The 21,381-nt window shown below is 46.3% G+C and overlaps 1 protein-coding gene across 4 annotated transcripts in view; it reads right to left on the bottom strand.

The window, feature by feature from the left end:
• Positions 1-2,670: 2,670 nt before the first annotated feature.
• ARHGEF12 (Rho guanine nucleotide exchange factor 12) overlaps positions 2,671-21,381 on the bottom strand; it is an 81,636-nt gene continuing 62,925 nt past the window's right edge. For all 4 annotated transcript variants that reach the window (XM_030964815.1, XM_030964813.1, XM_030964814.1 and 1 more), the window contains 17 exons: positions 21,062-21,216; positions 20,366-20,512; positions 19,406-19,491; positions 18,504-18,629; positions 16,811-16,925; positions 15,469-15,569; positions 15,253-15,330; positions 14,007-14,082; positions 13,448-13,615; positions 12,872-12,959; positions 12,023-12,112; positions 11,802-11,878; positions 11,268-11,477; positions 8,387-8,884; positions 5,878-6,191; positions 4,048-4,120; positions 2,671-3,499 (listed from right to left, as the gene is read on the bottom strand). In XM_030964815.1, coding sequence (XP_030820675.1) covers positions 3,489-3,499; positions 4,048-4,120; positions 5,878-6,191; positions 8,387-8,884; positions 11,268-11,477; positions 11,802-11,878; positions 12,023-12,112; positions 12,872-12,959; positions 13,448-13,615; positions 14,007-14,082; positions 15,253-15,330; positions 15,469-15,569; positions 16,811-16,925; positions 18,504-18,629; positions 19,406-19,491; positions 20,366-20,512; positions 21,062-21,216 — 2,413 coding nt within the window. In that variant the 3' untranslated portion in view covers positions 2,671-3,488. The remainder of the gene's footprint in view (positions 3,500-4,047; positions 4,121-5,877; positions 6,192-8,386; positions 8,885-11,267; positions 11,478-11,801; positions 11,879-12,022; positions 12,113-12,871; positions 12,960-13,447; positions 13,616-14,006; positions 14,083-15,252; positions 15,331-15,468; positions 15,570-16,810; positions 16,926-18,503; positions 18,630-19,405; positions 19,492-20,365; positions 20,513-21,061; positions 21,217-21,381) is intronic.

Below are 21,381 nucleotides of genomic sequence, written 5' to 3'. Positions count from 1 at the left end.
CCCACCTCCCCTCACCAGGGCAATCAGGGATCTCCTGCAGGACAAGGGAATTCCCATTCCAGAAAATTCCATCTTCAGCTTTTGCCCATGAGCTGCGTGGCAGCAGAAGGGAAATGACCCCTCAGGAAATGTTCTTATTTCCCATCCTTGTTCCCAAACCAAGAAATCCTTGCTCTGTTTGGGGAGGGGGAAAAAAATATTTTTGGGATGAGGGGCTGGGACAAAAAACTCCAGAGAACTGTTTGGATAAGGGAATGCCCAACCCATCAGGGGGAGATTAAAATGAAAATCCCATTTTAAAATAAGGGGGAATCTTATGGCTTAAAGGAGGAAATAACAGTGGGAATCCTGAATAGAGCATTTGAGCTCCAGCCCTGAGGTCTGGGGTGCAGCAGGTGTGCCAGGGAGGGAAAAGGAATTTCCTGGGGAAGGAATCCCCTGGGAAATGAATTTCCTGGGAAAGGAATTTACTGGGAAAAGGAATTCCCTGTCTCTCCAGGGAAGGGATCCCTGCCCCACCACCCTCCCTGTGTGTGAGGCTGGCCCAGAGCTGGAGCCCAGAGCCCACAGTGGGGTTTGTGTCACCCTCAGAGCTGGGGGACACCGGCTGGGCCCTCCTGGCCCTGCCAGGCCCTGGTGGCTCCTCTGCCAGGCCCTGGTGGCTCTGTCAGGCCCTGGTGACACCTCCTGGGCCTGCCAGGCCCTGGTGGCTGTGTCAGGCCCTGGTGGCTCCTCTGCCAGGCCCTGGTGGCTCTGTCAGGCCCTGGTGGCTCCTCTTGGCCCTGCCAGGCCCTGGTGGCTCTGTCAGGCCCTGGTGGCTCCTCCTGGGCCTGCCAGGCCCTGGTGGCTCCTCTGCCAGGCCCTGGTGACACCTCCTGGGCCTGCCAGGCCCTGGTGGCTCCTCTTGGCCCTGCCAGGCCCTGGTGGCTCTGTCAGGCCCTGGTGGCTCCTCCTGGGCCTGCCAGGCCCTGGTGGCTCCTCTGCCACCCCAGCCTGGCACCGGGGGGATTCTCCTTCATCCACCCTGACAGTGACAGGGACACAGCTGCCCCTCACTCTGGGGGGAGCAAAGTCTGAGGGAAAAGCCACTCCAGCAGGCAAAAATGTGAATTTACGAACTCGCTGCCAGCTTTTCACTGCTGCCACAAGCACCAGAGGTGACACCAGGGACCACCGCAGACCCTGGAATTCTGTAACCTGCAACAAGGATTTTGTGTTCAACCGCGAGCAAAGAGCAGGAACCACCCAGGCCTCCCCAAACCCCAGCTCTGCTGCCCTTCCAGAACATTCTTCCAAAGCTCCCTCTGCTCTGGAGCTCCATGGAAGCCTCTGGGAACCCTGGAGACCACTGAGGTCACCACAGCTGCTCCTGGCTTTGGAGTGTGAGGGGGAAAAGGGGTCCAACCCCAGGTCTGGGCTGTTTTCCAGTTCTCTCCTGGCAGCATTCCAGGCTGGGGGGCTCTCAGAGGGAATTTGGATGTTTAAAATCCAGGGAATTGAGGGGCTGAGTGCTGGGTTAATACTGACAATAATCCCACACTGCAGGATTTGGTGCATCCCAAAAAATACCCCAGGGAGCTCCTGGCAGCCTGCAGGAGGCTTGGGCTGCTGCTGGCAGTGGTGATGCTCCTCAAACAACAGGAATTCCTCCGTCCCCTCCCTCCAAGGGCTTCTAGCTCCAACTCCCACACCGAAATCACCTCTGCTCCTTCTCCTGGCACCTGAACTCACCCTCCACAGGATTCTGGGGCAAAAACAAGAACAGTGACACTGGGGACAGTTTGAAGCACCCTGGGCCAAGCAGGACAGTAAAATCCCCTCTGCTCCCTCTCCTGCCACCTGAACTCATCCTCCACAGGGGGAAGAACAAGAGCTGGGATTTCTCTGACAGGGGACAGAGGTGATTTCTTGCCAGCAGATAAAATGTTTTAGAGGGGCAGGAGGATCCCGGTGCTGAGCAAAGCTCTGGCTGTACATGGGGTGTGCAGGATGCTCAGTTTGGCTCCTTTAAAGAGCTGAAAACCTGGAGGAGGGTGTGTTCCTCACCCACCCGGCAGGAGCAGCACAGTGACACTGGGGACAGTTTGAACCACCACAGTAAAAATCCATTTTCACCCTCATTTGACAGAGAAAAGCAGAAAAACAGGAGATACCTCAAGGGGCAGGGCATGGATCCAGAACTCCTTGCTGTCAGACCCCTGTTGTGTGAAATCCAGCCCAGGGGATGGGGAATGAATGGAAATGGGCTCAGGGCAGGGGCTCAGCTCAGGACCACCCCAATTCCCACCCTGGCAGGAATCCCCACCAGGACAGGCCTGAGGAGGTGCCCAGAGCTGCTCCAGCCTCCTCGGGTCACCAATCTCCCTCTCATTGGCACGAATTATTTAAAAAAAAAAAAAAAAAAAAAGCAAAATTCCACAAAAACCAACCCCAAAAAAACAACCCCAAAGCCCACCCCGAGCCCTCAGCAAGACATACTCCAGGTACTAAAACTTACTGGCCCTAAAATCAGCAGTACCTGTGGCTAACTCCATGGCAGCCCTTTTTCATTCAGTAGTGAATCAGGGGCACAGCTGCCCCACATCTTTGAAACACTTCTGGGTTTGCATTTTTATCTTTTTTTATCTTTTTTTTTTTTGATCCAGAGAAGAGTTACAAAAGTGCTGCAGGTCCAAGTATTTTTTTTTATCACTTTACAAAGGAGACAATGATCAAAGCCAACAAAGTCAAGGAAAAAAAAAACCCAAAATTAAACCTCTTTCTCCTCTCCCAGCAAAGGAATGGGAAAGGGGAAAAGGAAAATTTGCCCATCTCAAGTGCCTGGCTGTTTAGTGCATGGAAAATTCCTGTTCCACACGTGGTGACACGAGCAATTCCCATGCAGTTGGTTGGATACAGACAAATCCCAGCCATCAATTCCATCCTAACACCTTCATGAGTAGCTCTTGGTGGTCTGAGTGCCAGCAGGGAGTGCAGAGTCCAGTCCAGTGAGGAATCACCTGCACACAGGTCCCCCCTGTCCCCTCACCAGGCAGGGCTGGGCCACATGCAGGGGGCCAGAACTGTCACTACCCAAAAAATAGAACAAAAACAAAAAAAAAAGGCAGATTAAAAAATTAAAATGTGCTTTTGATACACGGAATGAAGTCAAATAAATACATTGATTTTTTTTTCTTTTAAATGTCTAAATACATTTTTTTTATATCCTACACCCAAAGCTCTGTACATTTGGTTTGGTTTTTTTTTTTTTTTCCTGTTCTGAAAAAAAAAATGAATTTCTGGTAGCAAGGAGAGGAGCAGAATAGAATAGACTCCCTCACTGACAAGATAGTGCAGATGCCCCACAGGAAAAGCACCCCATGCCCACTTTGCTAGAGAATGGTTCTGTTTGGATGCTCCAAACCCTCATCCCAGAGTCCACAGGGGAGACAGCGGGTGCTGTGTCCTGATTCTCTTCCTCCAATCTTCAGCCACTCCTGGAAACACGACTAGCTTTTGTCTGAAAAGGGGGGAAAAAGGGAAAAAAGGGTGGTGAGAGAGAGGGATGCACCTGGAGATGAATTTGTGGCACTTCTGAGCACTCCCACAGGCAGAGCTGCTCACTGAGAGCTTCACCCCCAGCCCTTGGTCAGGTGTCACTGTCACATTCTCTGAAAAATCCCTTCCCCAGGATTTCTGCTCCTGGGAAGCTGAGAAGCCTCAGACAAAAATGAAAACAAGAATTATCTGACTGCTTCTCCTTTGGAATGTGGTTGGACATTGTTTATCCAACACGTGAATTGTCTTTACTTAATGACCAATCATGGTCAGGCTGTGTTGGACTCTGAGGAGTCAGTCACGAGTTTTTCATTATTATCTTGTTAAACCTTCTAAAATCACCAAAATAAAAGTGTGAAACCTGTGAGTCCATTTTTTGGGTGGGTTTTGTCTGTCCTAAATGTACCAGAAGGCCCTTCAATAAAGAGAATTCCTTTTTATTCCCTTAATTCGGCCTGGCCTCTGTTTTTAGGTGGATTTTGTGCTCTGGGTGTGATTTTGGGGTCCTACCTGAGTGCTCTCCCGTGGAGGCTGAGCCAGCCAGCCCCTGGCGCCGCAGAACGCTGTAATCCTCCTCCACCTCCTGCAAAACAGCAACAACAGCCCCACAACTCAGCTGGATCTCCATTGACCAGGCAAACAAAGAGGGCTTCAAACAGGGAAAGAGAAGTTTCAGTACTGCAAACACCCAGGTGGGAGTGAGCTCCCTCAACTCCTTTATCAGCAGCTCCATTTGCATGCAATATTTGATTTCAGTGAAATTCAAGGCTGGCTACTGAGTGTTTCACTTATTAAACCTTCTGTACTTATTCTATAAAGAGAATCCATGTCCCATGCAAAAATAATTTGGAATCTATTTGGAAAATAATTTGGAATATATAGAGCCTGAAAACCTCAATATTGGTCTGATATATCCTTGGTGCAACTCAGAATCTTCATTTGATACCACGAGCAGCAGCACATGAGAGATTGCACAGAATTACTCAGGCTGGAAAAGACCTTCGAGATCTCTGAGTCCAACCTATGCCCTAAGGCCACCTTGTCACCAAGTGCCACATCCAGGGTGTCCTTGAACACCTGCAGGGATGGGACTGCAGCCCCTCCCACCTCTCTGTGAAGAACTTCTCCCCAGGAATCCACATTCCTTAAAGCTATCCATTCCTTTATGCCAGGAATCCAGATTTCTCAGCCAGTGTCCTGTTGGAAACTCCACTTTTGCAGGCTTGTCCTATCCCTCAGAAATTTCTCCAGACCAAAACCAAAGCAGCAAAGAGCCCTCCAGCTCCAGCAGAACTATTGGCCTGTGTGATCCACAACTCAATACAAACACAACAGCAAAAAAAGCAAAACATTCTGCTCTAAAGCCTTCTGTGGCATTCACGTTCTCTGAAAAATCCCTTTGCCCAGGATTTTTCTCCTGGGAAGCTGAGAAGCTTCAGAGAAAAGGGAAACAATTCTTATTTCATTTGCTTCTCCTGTGTTTTGCTCCTTTACAATGTGTTTGGAGATTGTTTATCCAACAGGTGATTGTTTCCTTGGTTTCATGTGAATTGTTTTGACTCTTTGGCCAATTGAGGCCAAGCTGTGTCAAGACTCTGGAAAGAGTCATGAGTTTCATTACTATCTTTTTAACATTTAGTAAGTATCCTTTATGTACTCTTCAGTATAGTTTAGTATTCTTTAATATAGTATTATAAAATAATAAATTAGCCTTGTGAGAGCACGGAGTCAGATTCATCGCTCCTCCCTGCCATGGGGTCCCTGCACACACAACAATCTTCCAGGAGTAAGAGCCAGAGATGAGGAGAAATGTGGCTGTGTCCTTGCCCATCAAATTTGTTTTAAAGCATTTTTTCCTAACCCCAAACTGAACGGGTATGGAAATGATGAAACGCTCAGGTGACCAAACCGCAGTAGTAATAGTAATAGTAATAGTAATAATAATAATAATAATAATAATAATAATAATAATAATAATAAATGATAATATAATGATAATGATAATAATATAATAAAATAATAATGAAACAATGATAAAATAAAAATTAATGGTAAAATAATAATAGTAATAATAAAAACAATAAAAAGAACAAAAATCAACGTACCTTTAGCTAATAATTATATTAATGATAATAATGATAATAATAATAATAATAATAACTAAAACCAACACACCTTTACATAAAATAAAAAAAAAAATAAGAAGAAGAAGAAGAGGAAGAAGAAGAAGAAACGTACCTTTAGATAATAATAATAATAATAATAATAATAATAATAATAATAATAATAATAATAATAATAGTATTGAAATAACAATAAAAAGAACAAAAAGCAACGCACCTTTAGCTTCTCCAGGGCATCCTGGATGTTGTGGATGTACTGCATGAGCTGCACTCGGGTTTCCAGAGGGAGCTGGGGGCTGCCCAGGAAGGGACAGGGCTCCTCCAGCCCTGCCCAGCGCAGCTCCTCGGGGAAGGGCGAGCTGTCCCTGTCACACTGGGTGTCCCTGGGGGACAGGGGCTGCTGCTGCTGCTGCTGGGGACAGCCCAGGGGAGGCTGCCTGTGCGAGGTGCACTGCAGGACCAGGGCTGACACCTCCTCGTCCGTGGAGCTCTCCTGCACCGATCCGTATCCATCGAGGATCAAATAATTTCCTGTGGGGACAGCAGGGATTGGGGCTTCAGGGCTCAGGGGGTTTGAGGAGATCTTTAGAGACAGAATGGGGATGTCCCACAGCCCATCTCCTGAGAAAAGGAGTCCCACAGCCCATCTCCTGAGAAAAATCAAATAATTTCCTACAGAGACAATGGGGTTTGATTCAACTGCCCCCAAAAAGCTTCAGGGCCCCAGGCAGTTTTGAGCAGATTTTTAGTGGGGATGTTCCAAAGCCCATCTCCTGAGAAAAATCAAATAATTTCCTGCAGAGACAAAGGGGTTTGATTCAACTGTCCCCAAGAAGCTTCAGGGCTCAGGGGGTTTGAGCAGATTTTAAGAGATAAAAGTGAGGATGTCCCACAGCCCATCTCCTGAGAAAAATCAAATAACTTCAAATAATTTCAAATAAATGGGGTTTCACTCAACTGTCCCCAAGAAGCTTCAGGGCTTAGGGGGTTTGAGCAGATTTTTAGATACAGAAATGGGGATGTCCCACAGCCCATCTCCTAAGAAAAATCAAATAATTTCCTGCAGAGACAATGGGGTTTGATTCAACTGTCCCCAAGAAGCTTCAGGGACTCAGGGGGTTTGAGGAGATTTTTAGTGGGGATGTCCCACAGCCCATCTCCTGAGAAAAGAAGCCCCACAGCCTATCTATCTCCTGAGAAAAACCATTTGGGAACACTCCAAAGATCAGCGGTGCTGTCAGACTCAGCTGGTTCTGAACAGGTTCAGGGATCAGGGATGGTTTTTACACTGTATATTAAAAAACATAAAACATAATTAAATGGACAGCACCTGGACTCAAGTGATCCTTCTGGCTCCTCTCCAGCTCAGGATATTCCGTGAGCTCATCACCTCCCTTCCTGCTTGCCCAAAATCTCTGTTTTTATCATAATGTCTGGAAATCCTGCTCCTGCACTAATGGCACCTGGCAAACCCAGTTGCTGGAATCCCAAACTCCACTCCCCAGCCCTGGCACTGATGATGCTTTTAGATGGGTGAGGTTTAAAGCAGAGCTTGCTGATATGCTAAAAGATAAAGTAATCACAGACAGAAAATGCTTTCACAACCTGCACCCAGAAACAGGAGTCCATTTAATGAATTTCTCCATAAAAGCACAGGCAAAGCCAGCACAGGGGACTCAGAATTGACTAAAACCAGATCCATCTCATTTTGGTGTCCCCATACAGTTAAAAAAAGTAAACAGTGGAAGAGGTGACAAATAAATTAGATGCTTCAAGTTGTTGGCTCAGCTTTAATAATTTAAAATGTCTCAGGGAGAAAAATTATTTGCACTATGTATTTGGAAAGCAGCATTGGGGCAGTCATAAATTGGCTTATCCACATGGATATAATCCAATTTTTAAATAAGAGCATATTTATGGATAAGAGACTTCTGTGGGGCTGTTAGTGTTGAATCCACTAGAAAATGCACATGAGATAAACCTCAGCTTCTGTGCTAAGTTTGGTCAGGATTTGTAAATAATTTGTAGCTGTCAATAATTTGAAGCTGTCAAATAGTCCATGAGCAGCAAAAACAATAAAAACAATAAAATAAACTTTTTAGAGGTTCAGAGTGTGGTAAGGTAACAGGAGACTATTGCAGTGTAAAATGAAAGTTGTGGGTTTCTTTCCTGAAGCTTGATCAGGAAAAGAGCTTTGAAAAAGGCTTTGACTGCAGGGAAAAGCTTTTCCCTTCAAGCAGCGGAGAGATGAAGTGGTCCAGGCCAGCCACAATTGAGGGCTTGGCGATTCCAGGCTGTCCCAGGCTTGTCCTGTGTCCCCCAGCCCTTCAGCTTGTCCTCAAGAACATGAAGAATGAACCAGCTCCACGTTTCTTTCCTGAAGCCTGATCAGGAAAAGGGCTTTAAAAAGGGCTTTGCCTCCAGGGAAAAACAGGGAAAACCTTTTTTTTACAGGTCCCTTTAGGCAGTGGAGAGATGAAGTGGTCCAGGCCAGCCACAACTGAGGGCTTGCTTGGCAATTCCAGTTGTCAGAGGGTTTATGTCCTCTGTCTCCCAGCCCTCCAGCTTCTCCTGCAGCACACGAAGAATGAACCAGCTCCATGTTTGCACAGGGCTAAAACGACTTGGTGAGAGCTGGGAGCTGATGTCCTATCCCAGACAAACAAAAGGTGAAGTTAAAGGGACCTGGCCAGGCCATCACCCCTGCAGGAGTGCCCCATGCTCACCTGAGATCCGAATTTGCACCTCTTCCTCCTCCTCCTCCTCTTCCTCTTCCTCCTCCTTCCTGTCCAGCAGCTCGCCGCTCTCGCCGGGGTTCTCGTCGCTGTGAGCTTCCCGAGCATCAAAGAAATGCTCCCCGCTCTCCTCAGCCCCCAGCCCCTCCAGCTCCGAGCTGGAGCCCTCCAGGTTCGTGCTGTCCATGGGCAAAGCGCCCCTGGCAGGGGGCTCAGTGCCCAGCAGCTGCAGGGCATCCCCCGAGGCCGGGCACTGCGCTGCAGTCCGGGCGCCGTGCCTCTCCTCCCCAGTTCTGCCAAGGGCTCTGTCCTCTGCAGCCTGCTGGAATTTGCTCTCAGAATTTGGAATTTGCTGCTGCAGCTCGGCGCCGCTCTCTGTCTGGCCTTCCTGGGACACGTTCCTGAACCTGGGCGGGCGCTGTCTGTCCTCCAGGGTCCCCTTCTCAGCCAGGCCCAGCTGCTGCACCAAGGGCTGCTTCAGCAGCCCCACTGCAAGTACAGGCAAGGGTCAGATGAGAGGGACAAGACTGAGGCTCAAAGTGACCAAATAACTCAAATTCTGACCCTGCACAGGAGCTCACAGCTGTGGTTATAGCAGGGGATTCCCACACTGAGGCTCAAAGTGACCAAATAACTCAAATTCTGACCCTGCACAGGAGCTCACAGCTGTGGTTATAGCAGGGGATTCCCACCTCAAGGAAAATGGGAATATTCTGCTCAGGTTTGAAATGACAGCAAAAAAAAAAAAAAAAAAAAAGGGAAAAAGTCTAAGAAGGGGGGTTTGAGGAGATCTTTAGAGACAGAAGTGGGGATGTCTCCTAGCACATCTCCTGAGAAAAGAAGTGCCACAGCCCATCTCCTGAGAGAAATCAAATAATTTCCTGCAGAGACAATGGGGTTTGATTCAACTGTCCCCAAGAAGCTTCAGGGCTCAGGGGGGTTTGAGGAGATTTTAGTGGGGATGTCCCACAGCCCATCTATCTCCTGAGAAAAACCATTTGGGAACACTCCAAAGATCAGTGGTGCTGTCAGACTCAGCTAGTTCTGAACAGGTTCAGAGATCAGGGATGGTTTTTACACTGTATATTAAAAAAATAAAACATAATTAAATGGACAGCACCTGGACTCAGTGATCCTTCTGGCTCCTCTCCAGCTCAGGATATTCTGTGAGCTCATCACCTCCCTTCCTGCTTGCCCAAAATCTCTGTTTTTATCATAATGTCTGGAAATCCTGCTCCTGCACTAATGGCACCTGACAAATGCAGGCAAGGCTCACAGAGCACAGAAGGGATTCAAGCAGACACAAAGGTCACCCTCTGACAGAGGTGTGACTCCTTGCTCTGGGTTGGAAAAACAGGGATAAAAATAAATGTATTAAAGGCTCCAGCCGCACTCCCCTGTTTTACCTTACCATATGTCAGGACAAGTTGCATCTCCTTGGAGAAAACCAAAGAAATTGTCTCCAGAAATGATCCTGAGTTTCACCCTGCACAGGAGCTCAGAGCTGTGCTTATAGCAGGGGATTCCCACCTCAAGGAAATTGGGAATATTCCACTCAGGTTTGAAATGACAGAAAAAAAAAAAAAAAGGAAAAAATCGAAGAAACATTTTTTCCCTAGAATTCAATGCAAATTTATGCCTGGTTGAACTTCAACCCACATTCCTTTAGCTCCCAAATTATCCCAAGCCAACACTTCATAATAGGGACATATTGTTCCAAACAAAAACGTGCTGCTGTCAAGAGCCCCAGATTGTTCCTCCTCACCACAAAATGCTCCTGCAACACCCAAAAAAAGCTAAAAAGCTGTGATGTCACACAGCAGAACTGTCACTCAGCTCAGGCTCTTGTCACAATGTTGGAGAGCTGCTCTTTTAACTCTCAACACTCAGGAGATGCTGCAGGGTCACTAAAATTGTCCTTACACACCCCCAGACTAGGATTATTTTAGCTGTGGTCTCTTAAAACAAGTACCAAGAATATCTGGGCAATATTCAGAACTAGAAAAGAACTTTAAATCCTCTAAGAAGGAGAATAAATGGAATTAAAGCTCTGAGATAACTCTGAGACTGCAGAGAACTGTCATTGCTTGGACAGAGAGATGGAAAAGGCAATTGGGGCCAAGGATGTGAGAGTTCTGCATTCTGGTGAAAGCAAATATTGCACAGACTCTTCCCTCCAAGTACAACTGAGGGACTTTGTGTCCCTTCCAGAGTTGCCAAGGAGAGATCTGTGGATTAATGAATTCATTGAAATTTTAGGGAGTTATATTTAGGAGTTGCACTGCCAGAGCTGATCCAGCAGGTTGCAGAGCCCTGCATCCTTCCTCTGAAAGGAGAGCAGAAGAAATTACTGAAAACCTTAAAAACCATTTCAAACAATGATTTGTCCATCAGGAAAACTTCTCAACACACACAAGTGTTGATCCAATTAAACCCAACCACCTCCCAGGTACTCAGGAAACCTGAGCCTGGGCTTTGGATGTAAGTGAGCTTAACAATTTGCAGAATTTTACAAAGAATAAAAGGAAAATTGTATTCTGCAACACAAGCAACCTCTCCAGTTCTGCTCCAGTGCTACAGAAACAAGCCCAGGGCTGAGTGCCTTGTCTTTAAAAACTGCTGACCAGCAATGGCACTGTGCACTAAGTTCTGCAATGTCATTTTGCCATCAAAGCACTCCATGGATGGTAGAAATTCATGATCAGCCTCATTTGATACAGAAAAACAAGGAGATGCCTGCAGCCCAGGGAAGGGGCAGTGCATGGATTCACAACTCCTCGCTGCCACATCCCTTTTGTGTGCAATCCAGCCCAGGGGGATGGAAAATGAACGGAAATTCCATGTGCAGAGCCCAGCCCAGGGTGATACTCACAGTTCCTCAGGGCATCCCGTGCCCACTGCCCCTCGGGCACCGAGGCTGAGCTGCAGCCAGAGGAGTCCTTCAGTGCCAGCTCTGCCTGCTGCACCTTCTCAAACTGCCCCTCAGCCCCCAGCAGCCCTTCCACCTTGGCCTTCTCTGACATGATGGGCGAGGAGGACTGAGGGTTCAGTATCAAGGGAGACTCCAGGCCCAAATCTTTATCTAGAGGACAGAGAACAAAAATTCAGGTGATAAAAGTGCAGAAAATTCCATTCTGGAAACACTAAGATTCTTCAGCTACAAGGCCAGCTCTTTCCAGGGTTAAAAAAAGACTCTCCAGCAGTTTATCAATCAGATGGAAATGGTAAAAGGTGCATTTCCAAGAGGTTCAGCATCACTTCTCTGAATGACTTATAAAGAAACCATCCCTTTCCAGGACAATCTCAAAGCTGCCGCGGGATCCCCAATCCCCCAGGACTATGGCTGGGCACCCCTGCACTCCCTGGAGCAAACCTCCTGCTCCCCTTCCCTGAATCCCTGCTTTACCTGGGCTCTGCAGGCTGCTGGCAGGAATGTCATGCTGCTCCTTGAGCTTCTGCTGCTCCTCTTCCTCACGCTCCTCTCTGCAGGGAGGGAAGAACAAAAACAACCTTTCAGTCAGCTTCATCTGCAGCAGAATCCATGCTTTGGAGGGCAATTTTTAAGCAGGAAAAGGGGTGCTGGAGAAAGAAAAATCAGCTTTTCTTCCTCCTGCAGCTTTGACTTACTCGCCAGGGCCTGACTGAGGCAGTGGGATCACTCTTCTGCTGCTCCCCATCTTCACAGTTCCTGCCATCTGAGCTATAAGGTCCTGCCAGCTGCAGCAGAAACAGCAAATAAAACCATGCAGCAAGTGAGACAGAATGAGCATTTCTCTATTTAATCCTCTTAAACCCAGCTGATATTATCACTGCTTTTTTTTTACCAAAAAGAAATGTCTTTTTTGTTTTTAAGTTCTGTTCCATTCAGTCCCCCCAGGAACAGCCTGAAATCACCACAGGAGAAAGCTCAGCTCACCTGGATGCTCTTCAGCAGATTGAAATGATAGACAGGACCTTATCACTTGCCAGATCAACCAGTTAATTGATACATAAATACACGAAAAAGCATTATTTCACACATCACTGAAGTGTATAGATGCAACAAGAGCAATGTATCCTACAAACACATCTACCCCTGGGTATTCTTTAGGAGAAAAGAGTTTCTCCCAAAGAACCTTTTAGCCATGGAATCCAATTCCTGCACTAGGGTGTTTATGATGCCAGAATGTAAATCTGCAAAGATCTCTGGTGCTGCATGAAGATGCAGGATTATTTCTGTGTCTGATCTGCCAGTCAGGCCCAAAAACCCAGAATTTTAAGGGTAAATAAAAACATTTTGGAGGTCAGGAAAGAGTCTGGAGTGAGGCAGTTGGGAGGGACTATCCGCAGATGCTTACAGAGACCACAGGACCTACAGCTTACAGAGACCACAAGATTTCCAGCTGAATTTGGAGAAGGAACTCAGGGAATTCATGGGGTAAAAGGTCTCTCAGGTCCAACAAAGCCAGCAGCAGCTGGGATTTGCCCAGGACTTACACATTCTTCTCTGAGACAGTCTGTGCCACCAGCTCGTAGATGTGAGCCCCCGTCGCCGACATGGAGATGACGAAGAAAGCTTTGTTATCTGCACCAACACAGGGAAGGGAACTGAAACTTCCCAAAAAGTTCACAAATCCACTTCTCACTTCCCAAAAATTCCTACATAACCCCAGCCCAAAGCAAGGAAAAAGTCCATGAGATAACTTTCCAACACTAATACAGAAACACTGACCTTGTCCTATCAAAGAAATGTGCCCTCAAAAGGAAAAAACCCATTTTGAAAGAGCTCCATTTCTCCTTTTTTCCCTTCTAATAATTTCCAGAGTGCTTTTCCTCTAACACAATCAGAGTACTTTCATTTAGAAGTCTATTTAAAACTCAAGCAAATGCCTATTACTGATGCAAAGAAGTTAAACAGCTCATCCATACTAAGCACGATGTTGGACAACCAAGAATTAAGCCTACGCAGTTTTCCATGTTCTGCTCTGCAAATCTACACAAAATCATCTTCCTCAACTGAGCTAATCTTTATTTTTGGCTCCTCTTTTTGCTTTCTCAGTGGGCTGCACTGACCTGTGGCCACCTGGCGAACCAGCACAGTGTTGAGTTTGATGATGGGGCTGAAGGTGTGTTTGCTGTCAGCTGTGGATGCCAGGATCTTGCTGTGGCACTTCAGCACCAGTTTGTCATCTTGTTTCTGCAGCAGCACCAGGATGTCCTCCAGCAGCAGAGTGTACAGATCTGCCCAGAATGCAAAAAAAGCCCAGAATGAGTTAAAAGATTGCCATCAGAAAGCAGAAAGCTGCATTTCTGATTACTCATGCAGAGGCAGCAATCAGTGCTGTGCCATTCCAGGCAAAGCTTGCAAATCTTCCTGGTGAAAACTCCAGCAGAAAGCTACAGATGGAACTGGATCAGCTCATGACTGACTGCTGTGTCCCTGCGTGGCCCTAATGATACTCCAGCACTTTTCACAATTGACAAGAATAATTTAATCAGCTCAGAGAAGCACACAGGCATTATTAGAGGTGGCATAAGAAGCATAATTGGGAGCTGCAGCAGAGCTTTTCCCTCCTCTCCTTCCCAGCAAACTCAGGCAGAGCCAGGGGATGGGGGGATGGCCCAGACTCACCGATGGTTTTGTCACGATTCACCTTCCAGGTCAAGGGCCCTTCGTGGAGCATTTTTCTCTTTGTTAGATCCAGGTTCTGTCACCAGGGGAAAGAAAAAAAAGTTAAAATTTCCATGGAAGCAAGTCATGATAAAACACAGGAATGCCAGAGGGACTCCAGTTTGGAGCTAAGCACCTAAACCCAGAAACACGGAGCAGGGAACCCAAAATCCTGTCAGAGATGCTGTTTATCACTCTTCCTCTTCCACTGCTCTTTTCCACATGCCAAGTGCCACAGAGTAGGGAATTCTCCCACCAAATCAAGCTCCTGGGGCATCAGGATGTCACCTGTTTCCTAGGAGGAGTTTTTCCAATCCCCCATATTCAGCTCTGGCATTACAACTGATTAATGCTGCAGCACTCGATTTGCAAGTCAAGTGTGCCTACAAATTATTTACAAATCATCCCCCTGATCTGACAGGCTTTGTAATGTCAATGGATTCTTCAGGCACTTCAGTGCTTGTGACATTTAGATCTGCAGGCAAGCAGAAGTGACAATTTTCACAATTCATCCCTTCCAAGTCTCAGAGTCTGCAATCAATGACAGCGAGATTTTGTAGCTGCCAAAAGTTCTTCCTTCCTTTGCTGAATGCTTGCAAGTTTATTTGGGGAAGGATACATGACACAGTTTTATAGAAAAGTTGAGTTTTTTAATTCACACTGACTTTGGGGGAGATGGGGAAGAAACCAGCAGGTGACCAGCTTCCAACAAAACTGCAGGGATTTACAGGAGCCATGGAACAGAATATTTTTAATGCTGGACTTCAGGTGTGATTTGGCTGTGTGGAACTCACATTTTTGTACAAGCTCTCATTTTAAAGCCAATTCCAGTGTTACACCTCAGGGCTCTCCAAGGCCTCCCCAGCTCCAACAGCATCACTAAGAGACGCACTCACATGAGATAAATATCCACAATAATCTCATTATCCATCAGATATCTCTTCTGGGATACAGTGCTTGAGCTTGCAGGCCATAAAGGTTTGCTGCACAGAGCTGACAAGCTCCATCAGCACCATGATGTGCAGAACTGAGCTGTCAGAGCCACAGCAATCTTCAGGAAGGCGGCAAAACTCACATTTCTGAGACTAAATGTTTTCATTTTCATACAGAAATATTTGTCTCCAAAGACCACTTGATTGTGCACCAAAAGAAGCACAAAGTGAATGCAAACTCCCATTCACGCAGAGCTTTTAATGCTCCCACTCACCCTGAACTCATCCATCATGGGATCCTCGGACTGCTTCAAGTAGGAGAGGTCGAGTCTCCGCTGATAATCCTCCAGGTGCTGCAGGAAATGCAAGGAAATGTCACTTGGAGAAACAGAACTGCCCAGAGTGCAGGAAATGCAGGGAAATGTCAGAACTGCCCAGAGTGCAGCTGCACTGCTGTGCCCAGCCCTGGGTGCTCACTCTGGCCCTCTCACCTGCTTGTTCTCTGACTCTTTGACAGCCTGGTTCACGTGGTTGAGGATCTGGCGACAGTGATCTGCTGCTTTCTTGACTTTCTCCTTCTCCTCAGGCAGCTCTGCAAGAATAACACAAAGTGGGACAGTGTTCCCAGCAGAGGTTGGGCCAGCCAGGCCTGCACTTTGTCCTCAAACTGGACAAAAAGGAATTAAACTCACAGAGAAGTCACCAACAAAAGCACTGCAATAGTGATAGAAATGAGATTTGTGACAGGAGAGAATTGATTGTGACCTGCACATCATTACACATAATGCAATTGTTACTCTCCCTTTTTTAGGGCCTTGTGACAACTACTCACAATAATCTGAGAGACCCAAAATCCTTATAAAATCCTTATAAAATCCTTACTGAGAGTACAGGCACAGGTGAACCCATCAATTCTCCCCAGCAGCAGCAGCCACACTGAGAATTCACTTAACAGGAACATCACCCAGTACATCAAAGATAATGGAGTGTCACATGCTTTCCTAATTAGGATTAGAGGGAACTTGTAGCTGCAGTCTATTTTTATGAGTAATGAAATTACCCTGCAGCAGGTATCAGATAGTAAAGCTGGGAAGGCATTTTGTGCTGTTATTTATCACATTTTTACCTGTTGTGCTGGAAGTATCTTTCAGTGTAACAGATCCTAATTAAACCCCACCCTCCCCAAGAGCATGGGGACATTCTATGCTGCTTTAGAGGTTTGATGGAGTCACTTATTTCACACTGAATTTCCTTTTTATTTTCCTAAGGAGGAACCAACACTGATTTTTTCTTTTTATTATTATTTTTTACACCTCCTGTGCAGACAGCAGCAGTGAGGTCGCAGTGAAAACAGAGACACATAAAATTAAAGTGTTATTTAGCACATTTACCTAAAAAACCTGCTGAGATGGGTGTCTGTCACAGACAGCTTTTATGAAAAATCCTTTCCTGAGGATTTTTCCTCCTGAGAAGCTGAGAGGCCTCAGGAACAAAATGTAAACAATGGTTATCTGCTGCTGTGGTGTGCAACAGGTGTATCTGTGATTGGTCTCATGTGATTGTTTCTAATTAATGGCCAATCACAGCCCAGCTGGCTCGGACAGAGAGTCCGAGCCACAAATTTTTGTTATCATTCTTTCTTATTCTATTCTTAGCTAGCCTTCTGATGAAATCCTTTCTTCTATTCTTTTAGTATAGTTTTAATGTAATATATATCATAAAATAATAAATCAAGCCTTCTGAAACATGGAGTCAGATCCTCGTCTCTTCCCTCATCCTCAGACCCCTGTGAACACTGTCACAGGTGCCCAAATCCCAGTGGCAAGGCTTTACCTGTGTATTTAGCAATGTTATCCAGCAGAAGGGGGTATTTAGTCAACCTCTGCATCTCTGTGGGGATGATATCCTTCAGCTGCAGCCGCCGGCACAGGGGATTGCTCTCAGCATCCTAAATTTCAACAAGCACAATATCTGCATTTGTCATTTTTATTAAGGCCATAATTACCTGAATGCACAACATCTATTCATCACTTAAACATCTATTACTTCACTTTCCAGTAATTAAATACAAGACAAGAGATGCCAAGATCTATCACTCAGACAACACATCCCCTCTCCATCTGCAATTACCCAGAGGAAAAGCTCATCACAGCAGCAGTGCCTTCCTCCCCTCATTACTCCCCATGGGCATGGGCCCATCCCCAATCCATCTCAGTCAGCAGCTCCCAGGGAACACATCAGTTTGGGCTTTCAGAGTGCAGCAAAACTCAGGATATTTGTCAAGATAATCTCCCCTGTACTCGCAGAGCTCCTCCCAGCCTGTGCTAATGGAGATAACGTTCTGCAAATGCCACACGGACCCACAGCCCAGCCCTGGCAGGCAGAGCAGCTGTGCAGCATCTGCCTCCTGCTCCTGGCACTCTGAGCACTCTACCCAATGGGATTTGGGATCCTTGGGCAGCAGGCACCTCGAGGGGGATGGCATCTCCTGCCTGGGACACTGAGCTGCCCTGCATTCCATCAGTGCTGCCCAGAACTGAGCGCTCCTCCCTCCAGAAACCACCAGGAGAGATAAATACAGCGCTGGACGTGGTCCCCAGCTGAAGGCATTGTTAGGCATGACATCATTAATTAATGGCATTAGTTATCAGAACTTTATCTAGGAGGATTCATTGGGCTGTGCTGAAGTTACTCCAAGCCTGGTGGAGAAAACTCAAAAGCCTGGTGGAGAGAACTCAGAGCTTAGGTGAAAAAATTCAGAGCTTAGGGGAAAAAACTCAAAAGCCTGATGGAAAAAACTCAAAGCCTGGAGGAGAAAACTCAAAAGCCTGGAGAAGAAAACTCAAAAGCTTGGTGGAGAAAATTTAAAGCCTGGTGGAGAAAAACTCAAAAGCCTGGTGGAGAAAAACTCAAAGCCTGGTGGAGAAACTGAGAGCTTAAGGGGAAAAAACTCAGATTTTGGTGAAAAACTCAAGGCCTGGGAGAAAACTGAAAGCCTGGTGGAGGCAACTCAAAAGCCTGGAAGAGAAAATTTAAAGCCTGGTGGAGAAAAACTCAAAAGCCTGGTGGAGAAAATTTAAAGCCTGGTGGAGAAAAACTCAAAGCCTGGAGGAGAAAAACTCAAAGCCTGGTGGAGAAACTGAGAGCTTAAGGGGAAAAAACTCAGATTTTGGTGAAAAACTCAAGGCCTGGAGGAGAAAACTGAAAGCCTGGTGGAGGCAACTCAAAAGCCTGGAAGAGAAAATTTAAAGCCTGGTGGAGAAAAACTCAAAAGCCTGGTGGAGAAAATTTAAAGCCTGGTGGAGAAAAACTCAAAGCCTGGAGGAGAAAACTCAAAGCCTGGAGGAGAAAACTCAAAGCCTGGAGGAGAAAACTCAAAGCCTGGAGGAGAAAACTCAAAAGCCTGGAGGAGAAAACTCAAAGCCTGGTGGTGAAAAAGAGAGCTTAGGGGAAAAAACTCAAAAGCCTGGTGGAGAAAAACTCAAAAGCTTGGTGGAGAAAACTCCAAGCCCTGTGGCAAACCCACCTGCACGAAGGTCTGGAAGCGCGAGTCCTTCTTCTGGCGGGACTTGATGACCTCGAGAGCGAAGGGCTGGTTGCTGCAGAAGGTGGCAGTGGCAAGTTTCAGCTTCTCCTCTGCTGCTCCACTAAACTGTGCCAGAAAGCCAAAAAAGCCAAGTTTAGACAGGCTGGAGCTCAGCAGGCAGAGCCACACAGGACTGGGATCACCAGGGAACAAAGGAACTATTGACAAAAATGAGGAGGCATTTCTGCCCTGGTTTAAGGCTTTGTCTTCCCAGAGGAGACCTTTCCATCCCAAACTCTTCAGTTCTCTTGAATCCAGCCCTCCCACATCCCAGAATCCCAGACTGGTTTGGGCTGAAGGGGATTTTAAAGGTCATCCCCATCATGGGCAGGGACACTTTCCACTACCCCAAAACATCTTGAACACTTCCAGGGATAGGGCAGCCAAATCTCTCCATGAAGATCTCAAAAGTGAAGCCTGTAGCAGCACTATAAACTCCAAATTTATACATTCTAAGATTAGAAATCAGTATTTCTGATTTTTTTTTAAACTGCACCGCAGGCAACACCAGGCTCACACTTCAGTGTTACTGAAATAAATCGTGCCACTACATTTTTCAAAATCCCACTCTCACCTTTATGTACCCAAAGTACCTTTCTATTCTACCCACACATCTTTAGGATATTATTCTTGTGCCTTAAATGACTCCTATTCCAGTCAGATGAAAATCCTCTGAGCTCCTCCTGCTTTCCTTCCCCCCTCATCCTCCAGCTCTGTTTTGGCTCCAGGACTCTCAGCCCTTCAGCTCCCATTGCTGGGAATTACCTCCTCCAACCTCTGGCTCTATTGGTCATTCCATGGCACATTATTTTCAAATAGAAGAAATATTAAAAGAATTTTACCCAGGAGAGCAAATCTTCCCCAATTTGGCCAATGACAGAAGTCTCGTTTCTTTTCCGGACAGATTTCATCTGATCGTTCAGTGCAACTTAAAAAGAAGGAAAAAAAAAGGTAAATTTTATTAATAGTGGTCAAAATGCTGGCTTAATTTTCAGCATCTAACATAAAAGCTGTTCTAGGAGAAGATCAGATTTGAAATCATTTTAATTAGCTAATAAACAATATCGTGCAACTTAATAAATTTAGGATATCTAATGAAATGTAACTCCTTTGCATTTGTGTCTCACCTGGCTTCAAAGGACCCCTAAGAACCATTCCAAACTCATCTTTTCTGAGGCTCAATATCACTTTTCTATCAACAGGAATAATTCAGAAGCCACAAAACCACACAACTGATGATTCAGTGGCTGAAATTCCTACTGTGAGCAGTCCTGTCCCTAAACAACGAGGAAGGGCCACCCTTCAGAAACAAACAGACATCAATCTTCATAAATCTGTTTTCTGCTCTCCTCAGGAGCAGCTGTACCATCTCAAACCCTGGCCCATAAAGCTCAATGCTCTTTTATCAAGCATGAATCAACACAGAAAAGGAACACTGGACACAATATTCCTCGTGGAAATATCTTTGTGAATCAGAGATGGAACAACGTGTGAACAAAAGCGAGCACAGGACAGTGTCATAAAGAATTCTGCTCCATCTGAAATACTGGATGAAGCTGCCTCATGTTCCACCACTGGACACATGATCCCTCATCAAAATATCTTTGTGAATCAGAAATGGAGCAAGTGTGAGCAAAAGCAAGCCCAGGGCAGTGTTGAAGAATTCCTGAAGAATTCTGCTCTATGCTCAAAAATTCTGCTCCCCCTCAAGCACTGGGTGAAGCTGCCTCATGTTCCAGGGTCCCTTTACTTCAATTTTTCAGCCACTGGAAGCCCAAATTCCAGCATCCAGCTGCTCCTACCGTGCAGCCCAAGGATGTCCTCGAGGTTGGAGAAGATTTTCCTCTTGTCGCTGGAGCTGAGGATGCCCTCCCTGGTGACCCTCTGGTAGAAGACGTTGTGCAGGACCTTCAGCGTGCGCACGTGGGCTCGCTCCGTGTAGAACAGCTCTGGGGACACAGGGAGAGCACGATGGCAACTGTGCAGCCACAGGGCAGCTCAGAGCAGGGCCCTCAGCAGCATTTCCCTCCCTGGTCCATATTCCAGGCCCTGCTGTTTGGGCTGTTTGGAAAATTCTATCATTTACCGCAAACCAACAGCTCTGAGCTCACAAATCCACACAAAGGTTTCGGCAGGAGCTGCAACTCCAATCTGAAGTTTGGGAGCAGCATTTCCATCACCTGCTTGCCAAAAACCCAAGCTTTTCTTGTTTTCTTTTATAGAACATATTAAAAACCTGGCCTTTCAGTGCCTTAATATTTAATAACCACTTGATATTGTTTATTTCTCCTCTAAGGACTGGATCAATCTCACCTCAGGTTATTTCCCAGTAACAAGCACAGGTTTCACACTTAAGAACTCTTCAAACCAAAAGTTCTACAATTCTCCAGCCATTATTTCACAAAAAAAACCTAATTGTAAATTTTTAAGAACTTCAAAGCTGCAGGGGAAGGTTTCAGCTCTGAGCTTGGCCAGGTAGGACAGAACCCCCATCTCACCATTTATCACTTCCTGACGTTTGATTTCGTAGGGTTTGAGCCCCATCAGCACCTCCCTGCTCACAAGCTGCTGCCAGTTGGGAGGGTCCATGTCCATGTCAAAGTCATAGAGCTCATCCTCACTCTGCACATCTGCAAAGCCAACACTGTCCATCCTGATGGGAGGAGAAAAAAAGAGTCAGTTAATTCCCATTTCAGGGAAAAGCTGAGTACATCAATCAGCTTTATGAACACACTGTCCCTGCCAGCTGGGGGCTGTTTGATGCCTGAACCTCTGGGCACATTCTCTAATTTTGCCCTTTACAGATGGACTGTTCTGA

This window comes from Camarhynchus parvulus, chromosome 24 (genome assembly GCF_901933205.1).
Source record: "Camarhynchus parvulus chromosome 24, STF_HiC, whole genome shotgun sequence".
Classification (NCBI taxonomy): Eukaryota; Metazoa; Chordata; class Aves; order Passeriformes; family Thraupidae; genus Camarhynchus; species Camarhynchus parvulus.
Note: the sequence above shows the minus strand (reverse complement) of the source record. Positions and strands in the feature narration are given on the sequence as shown.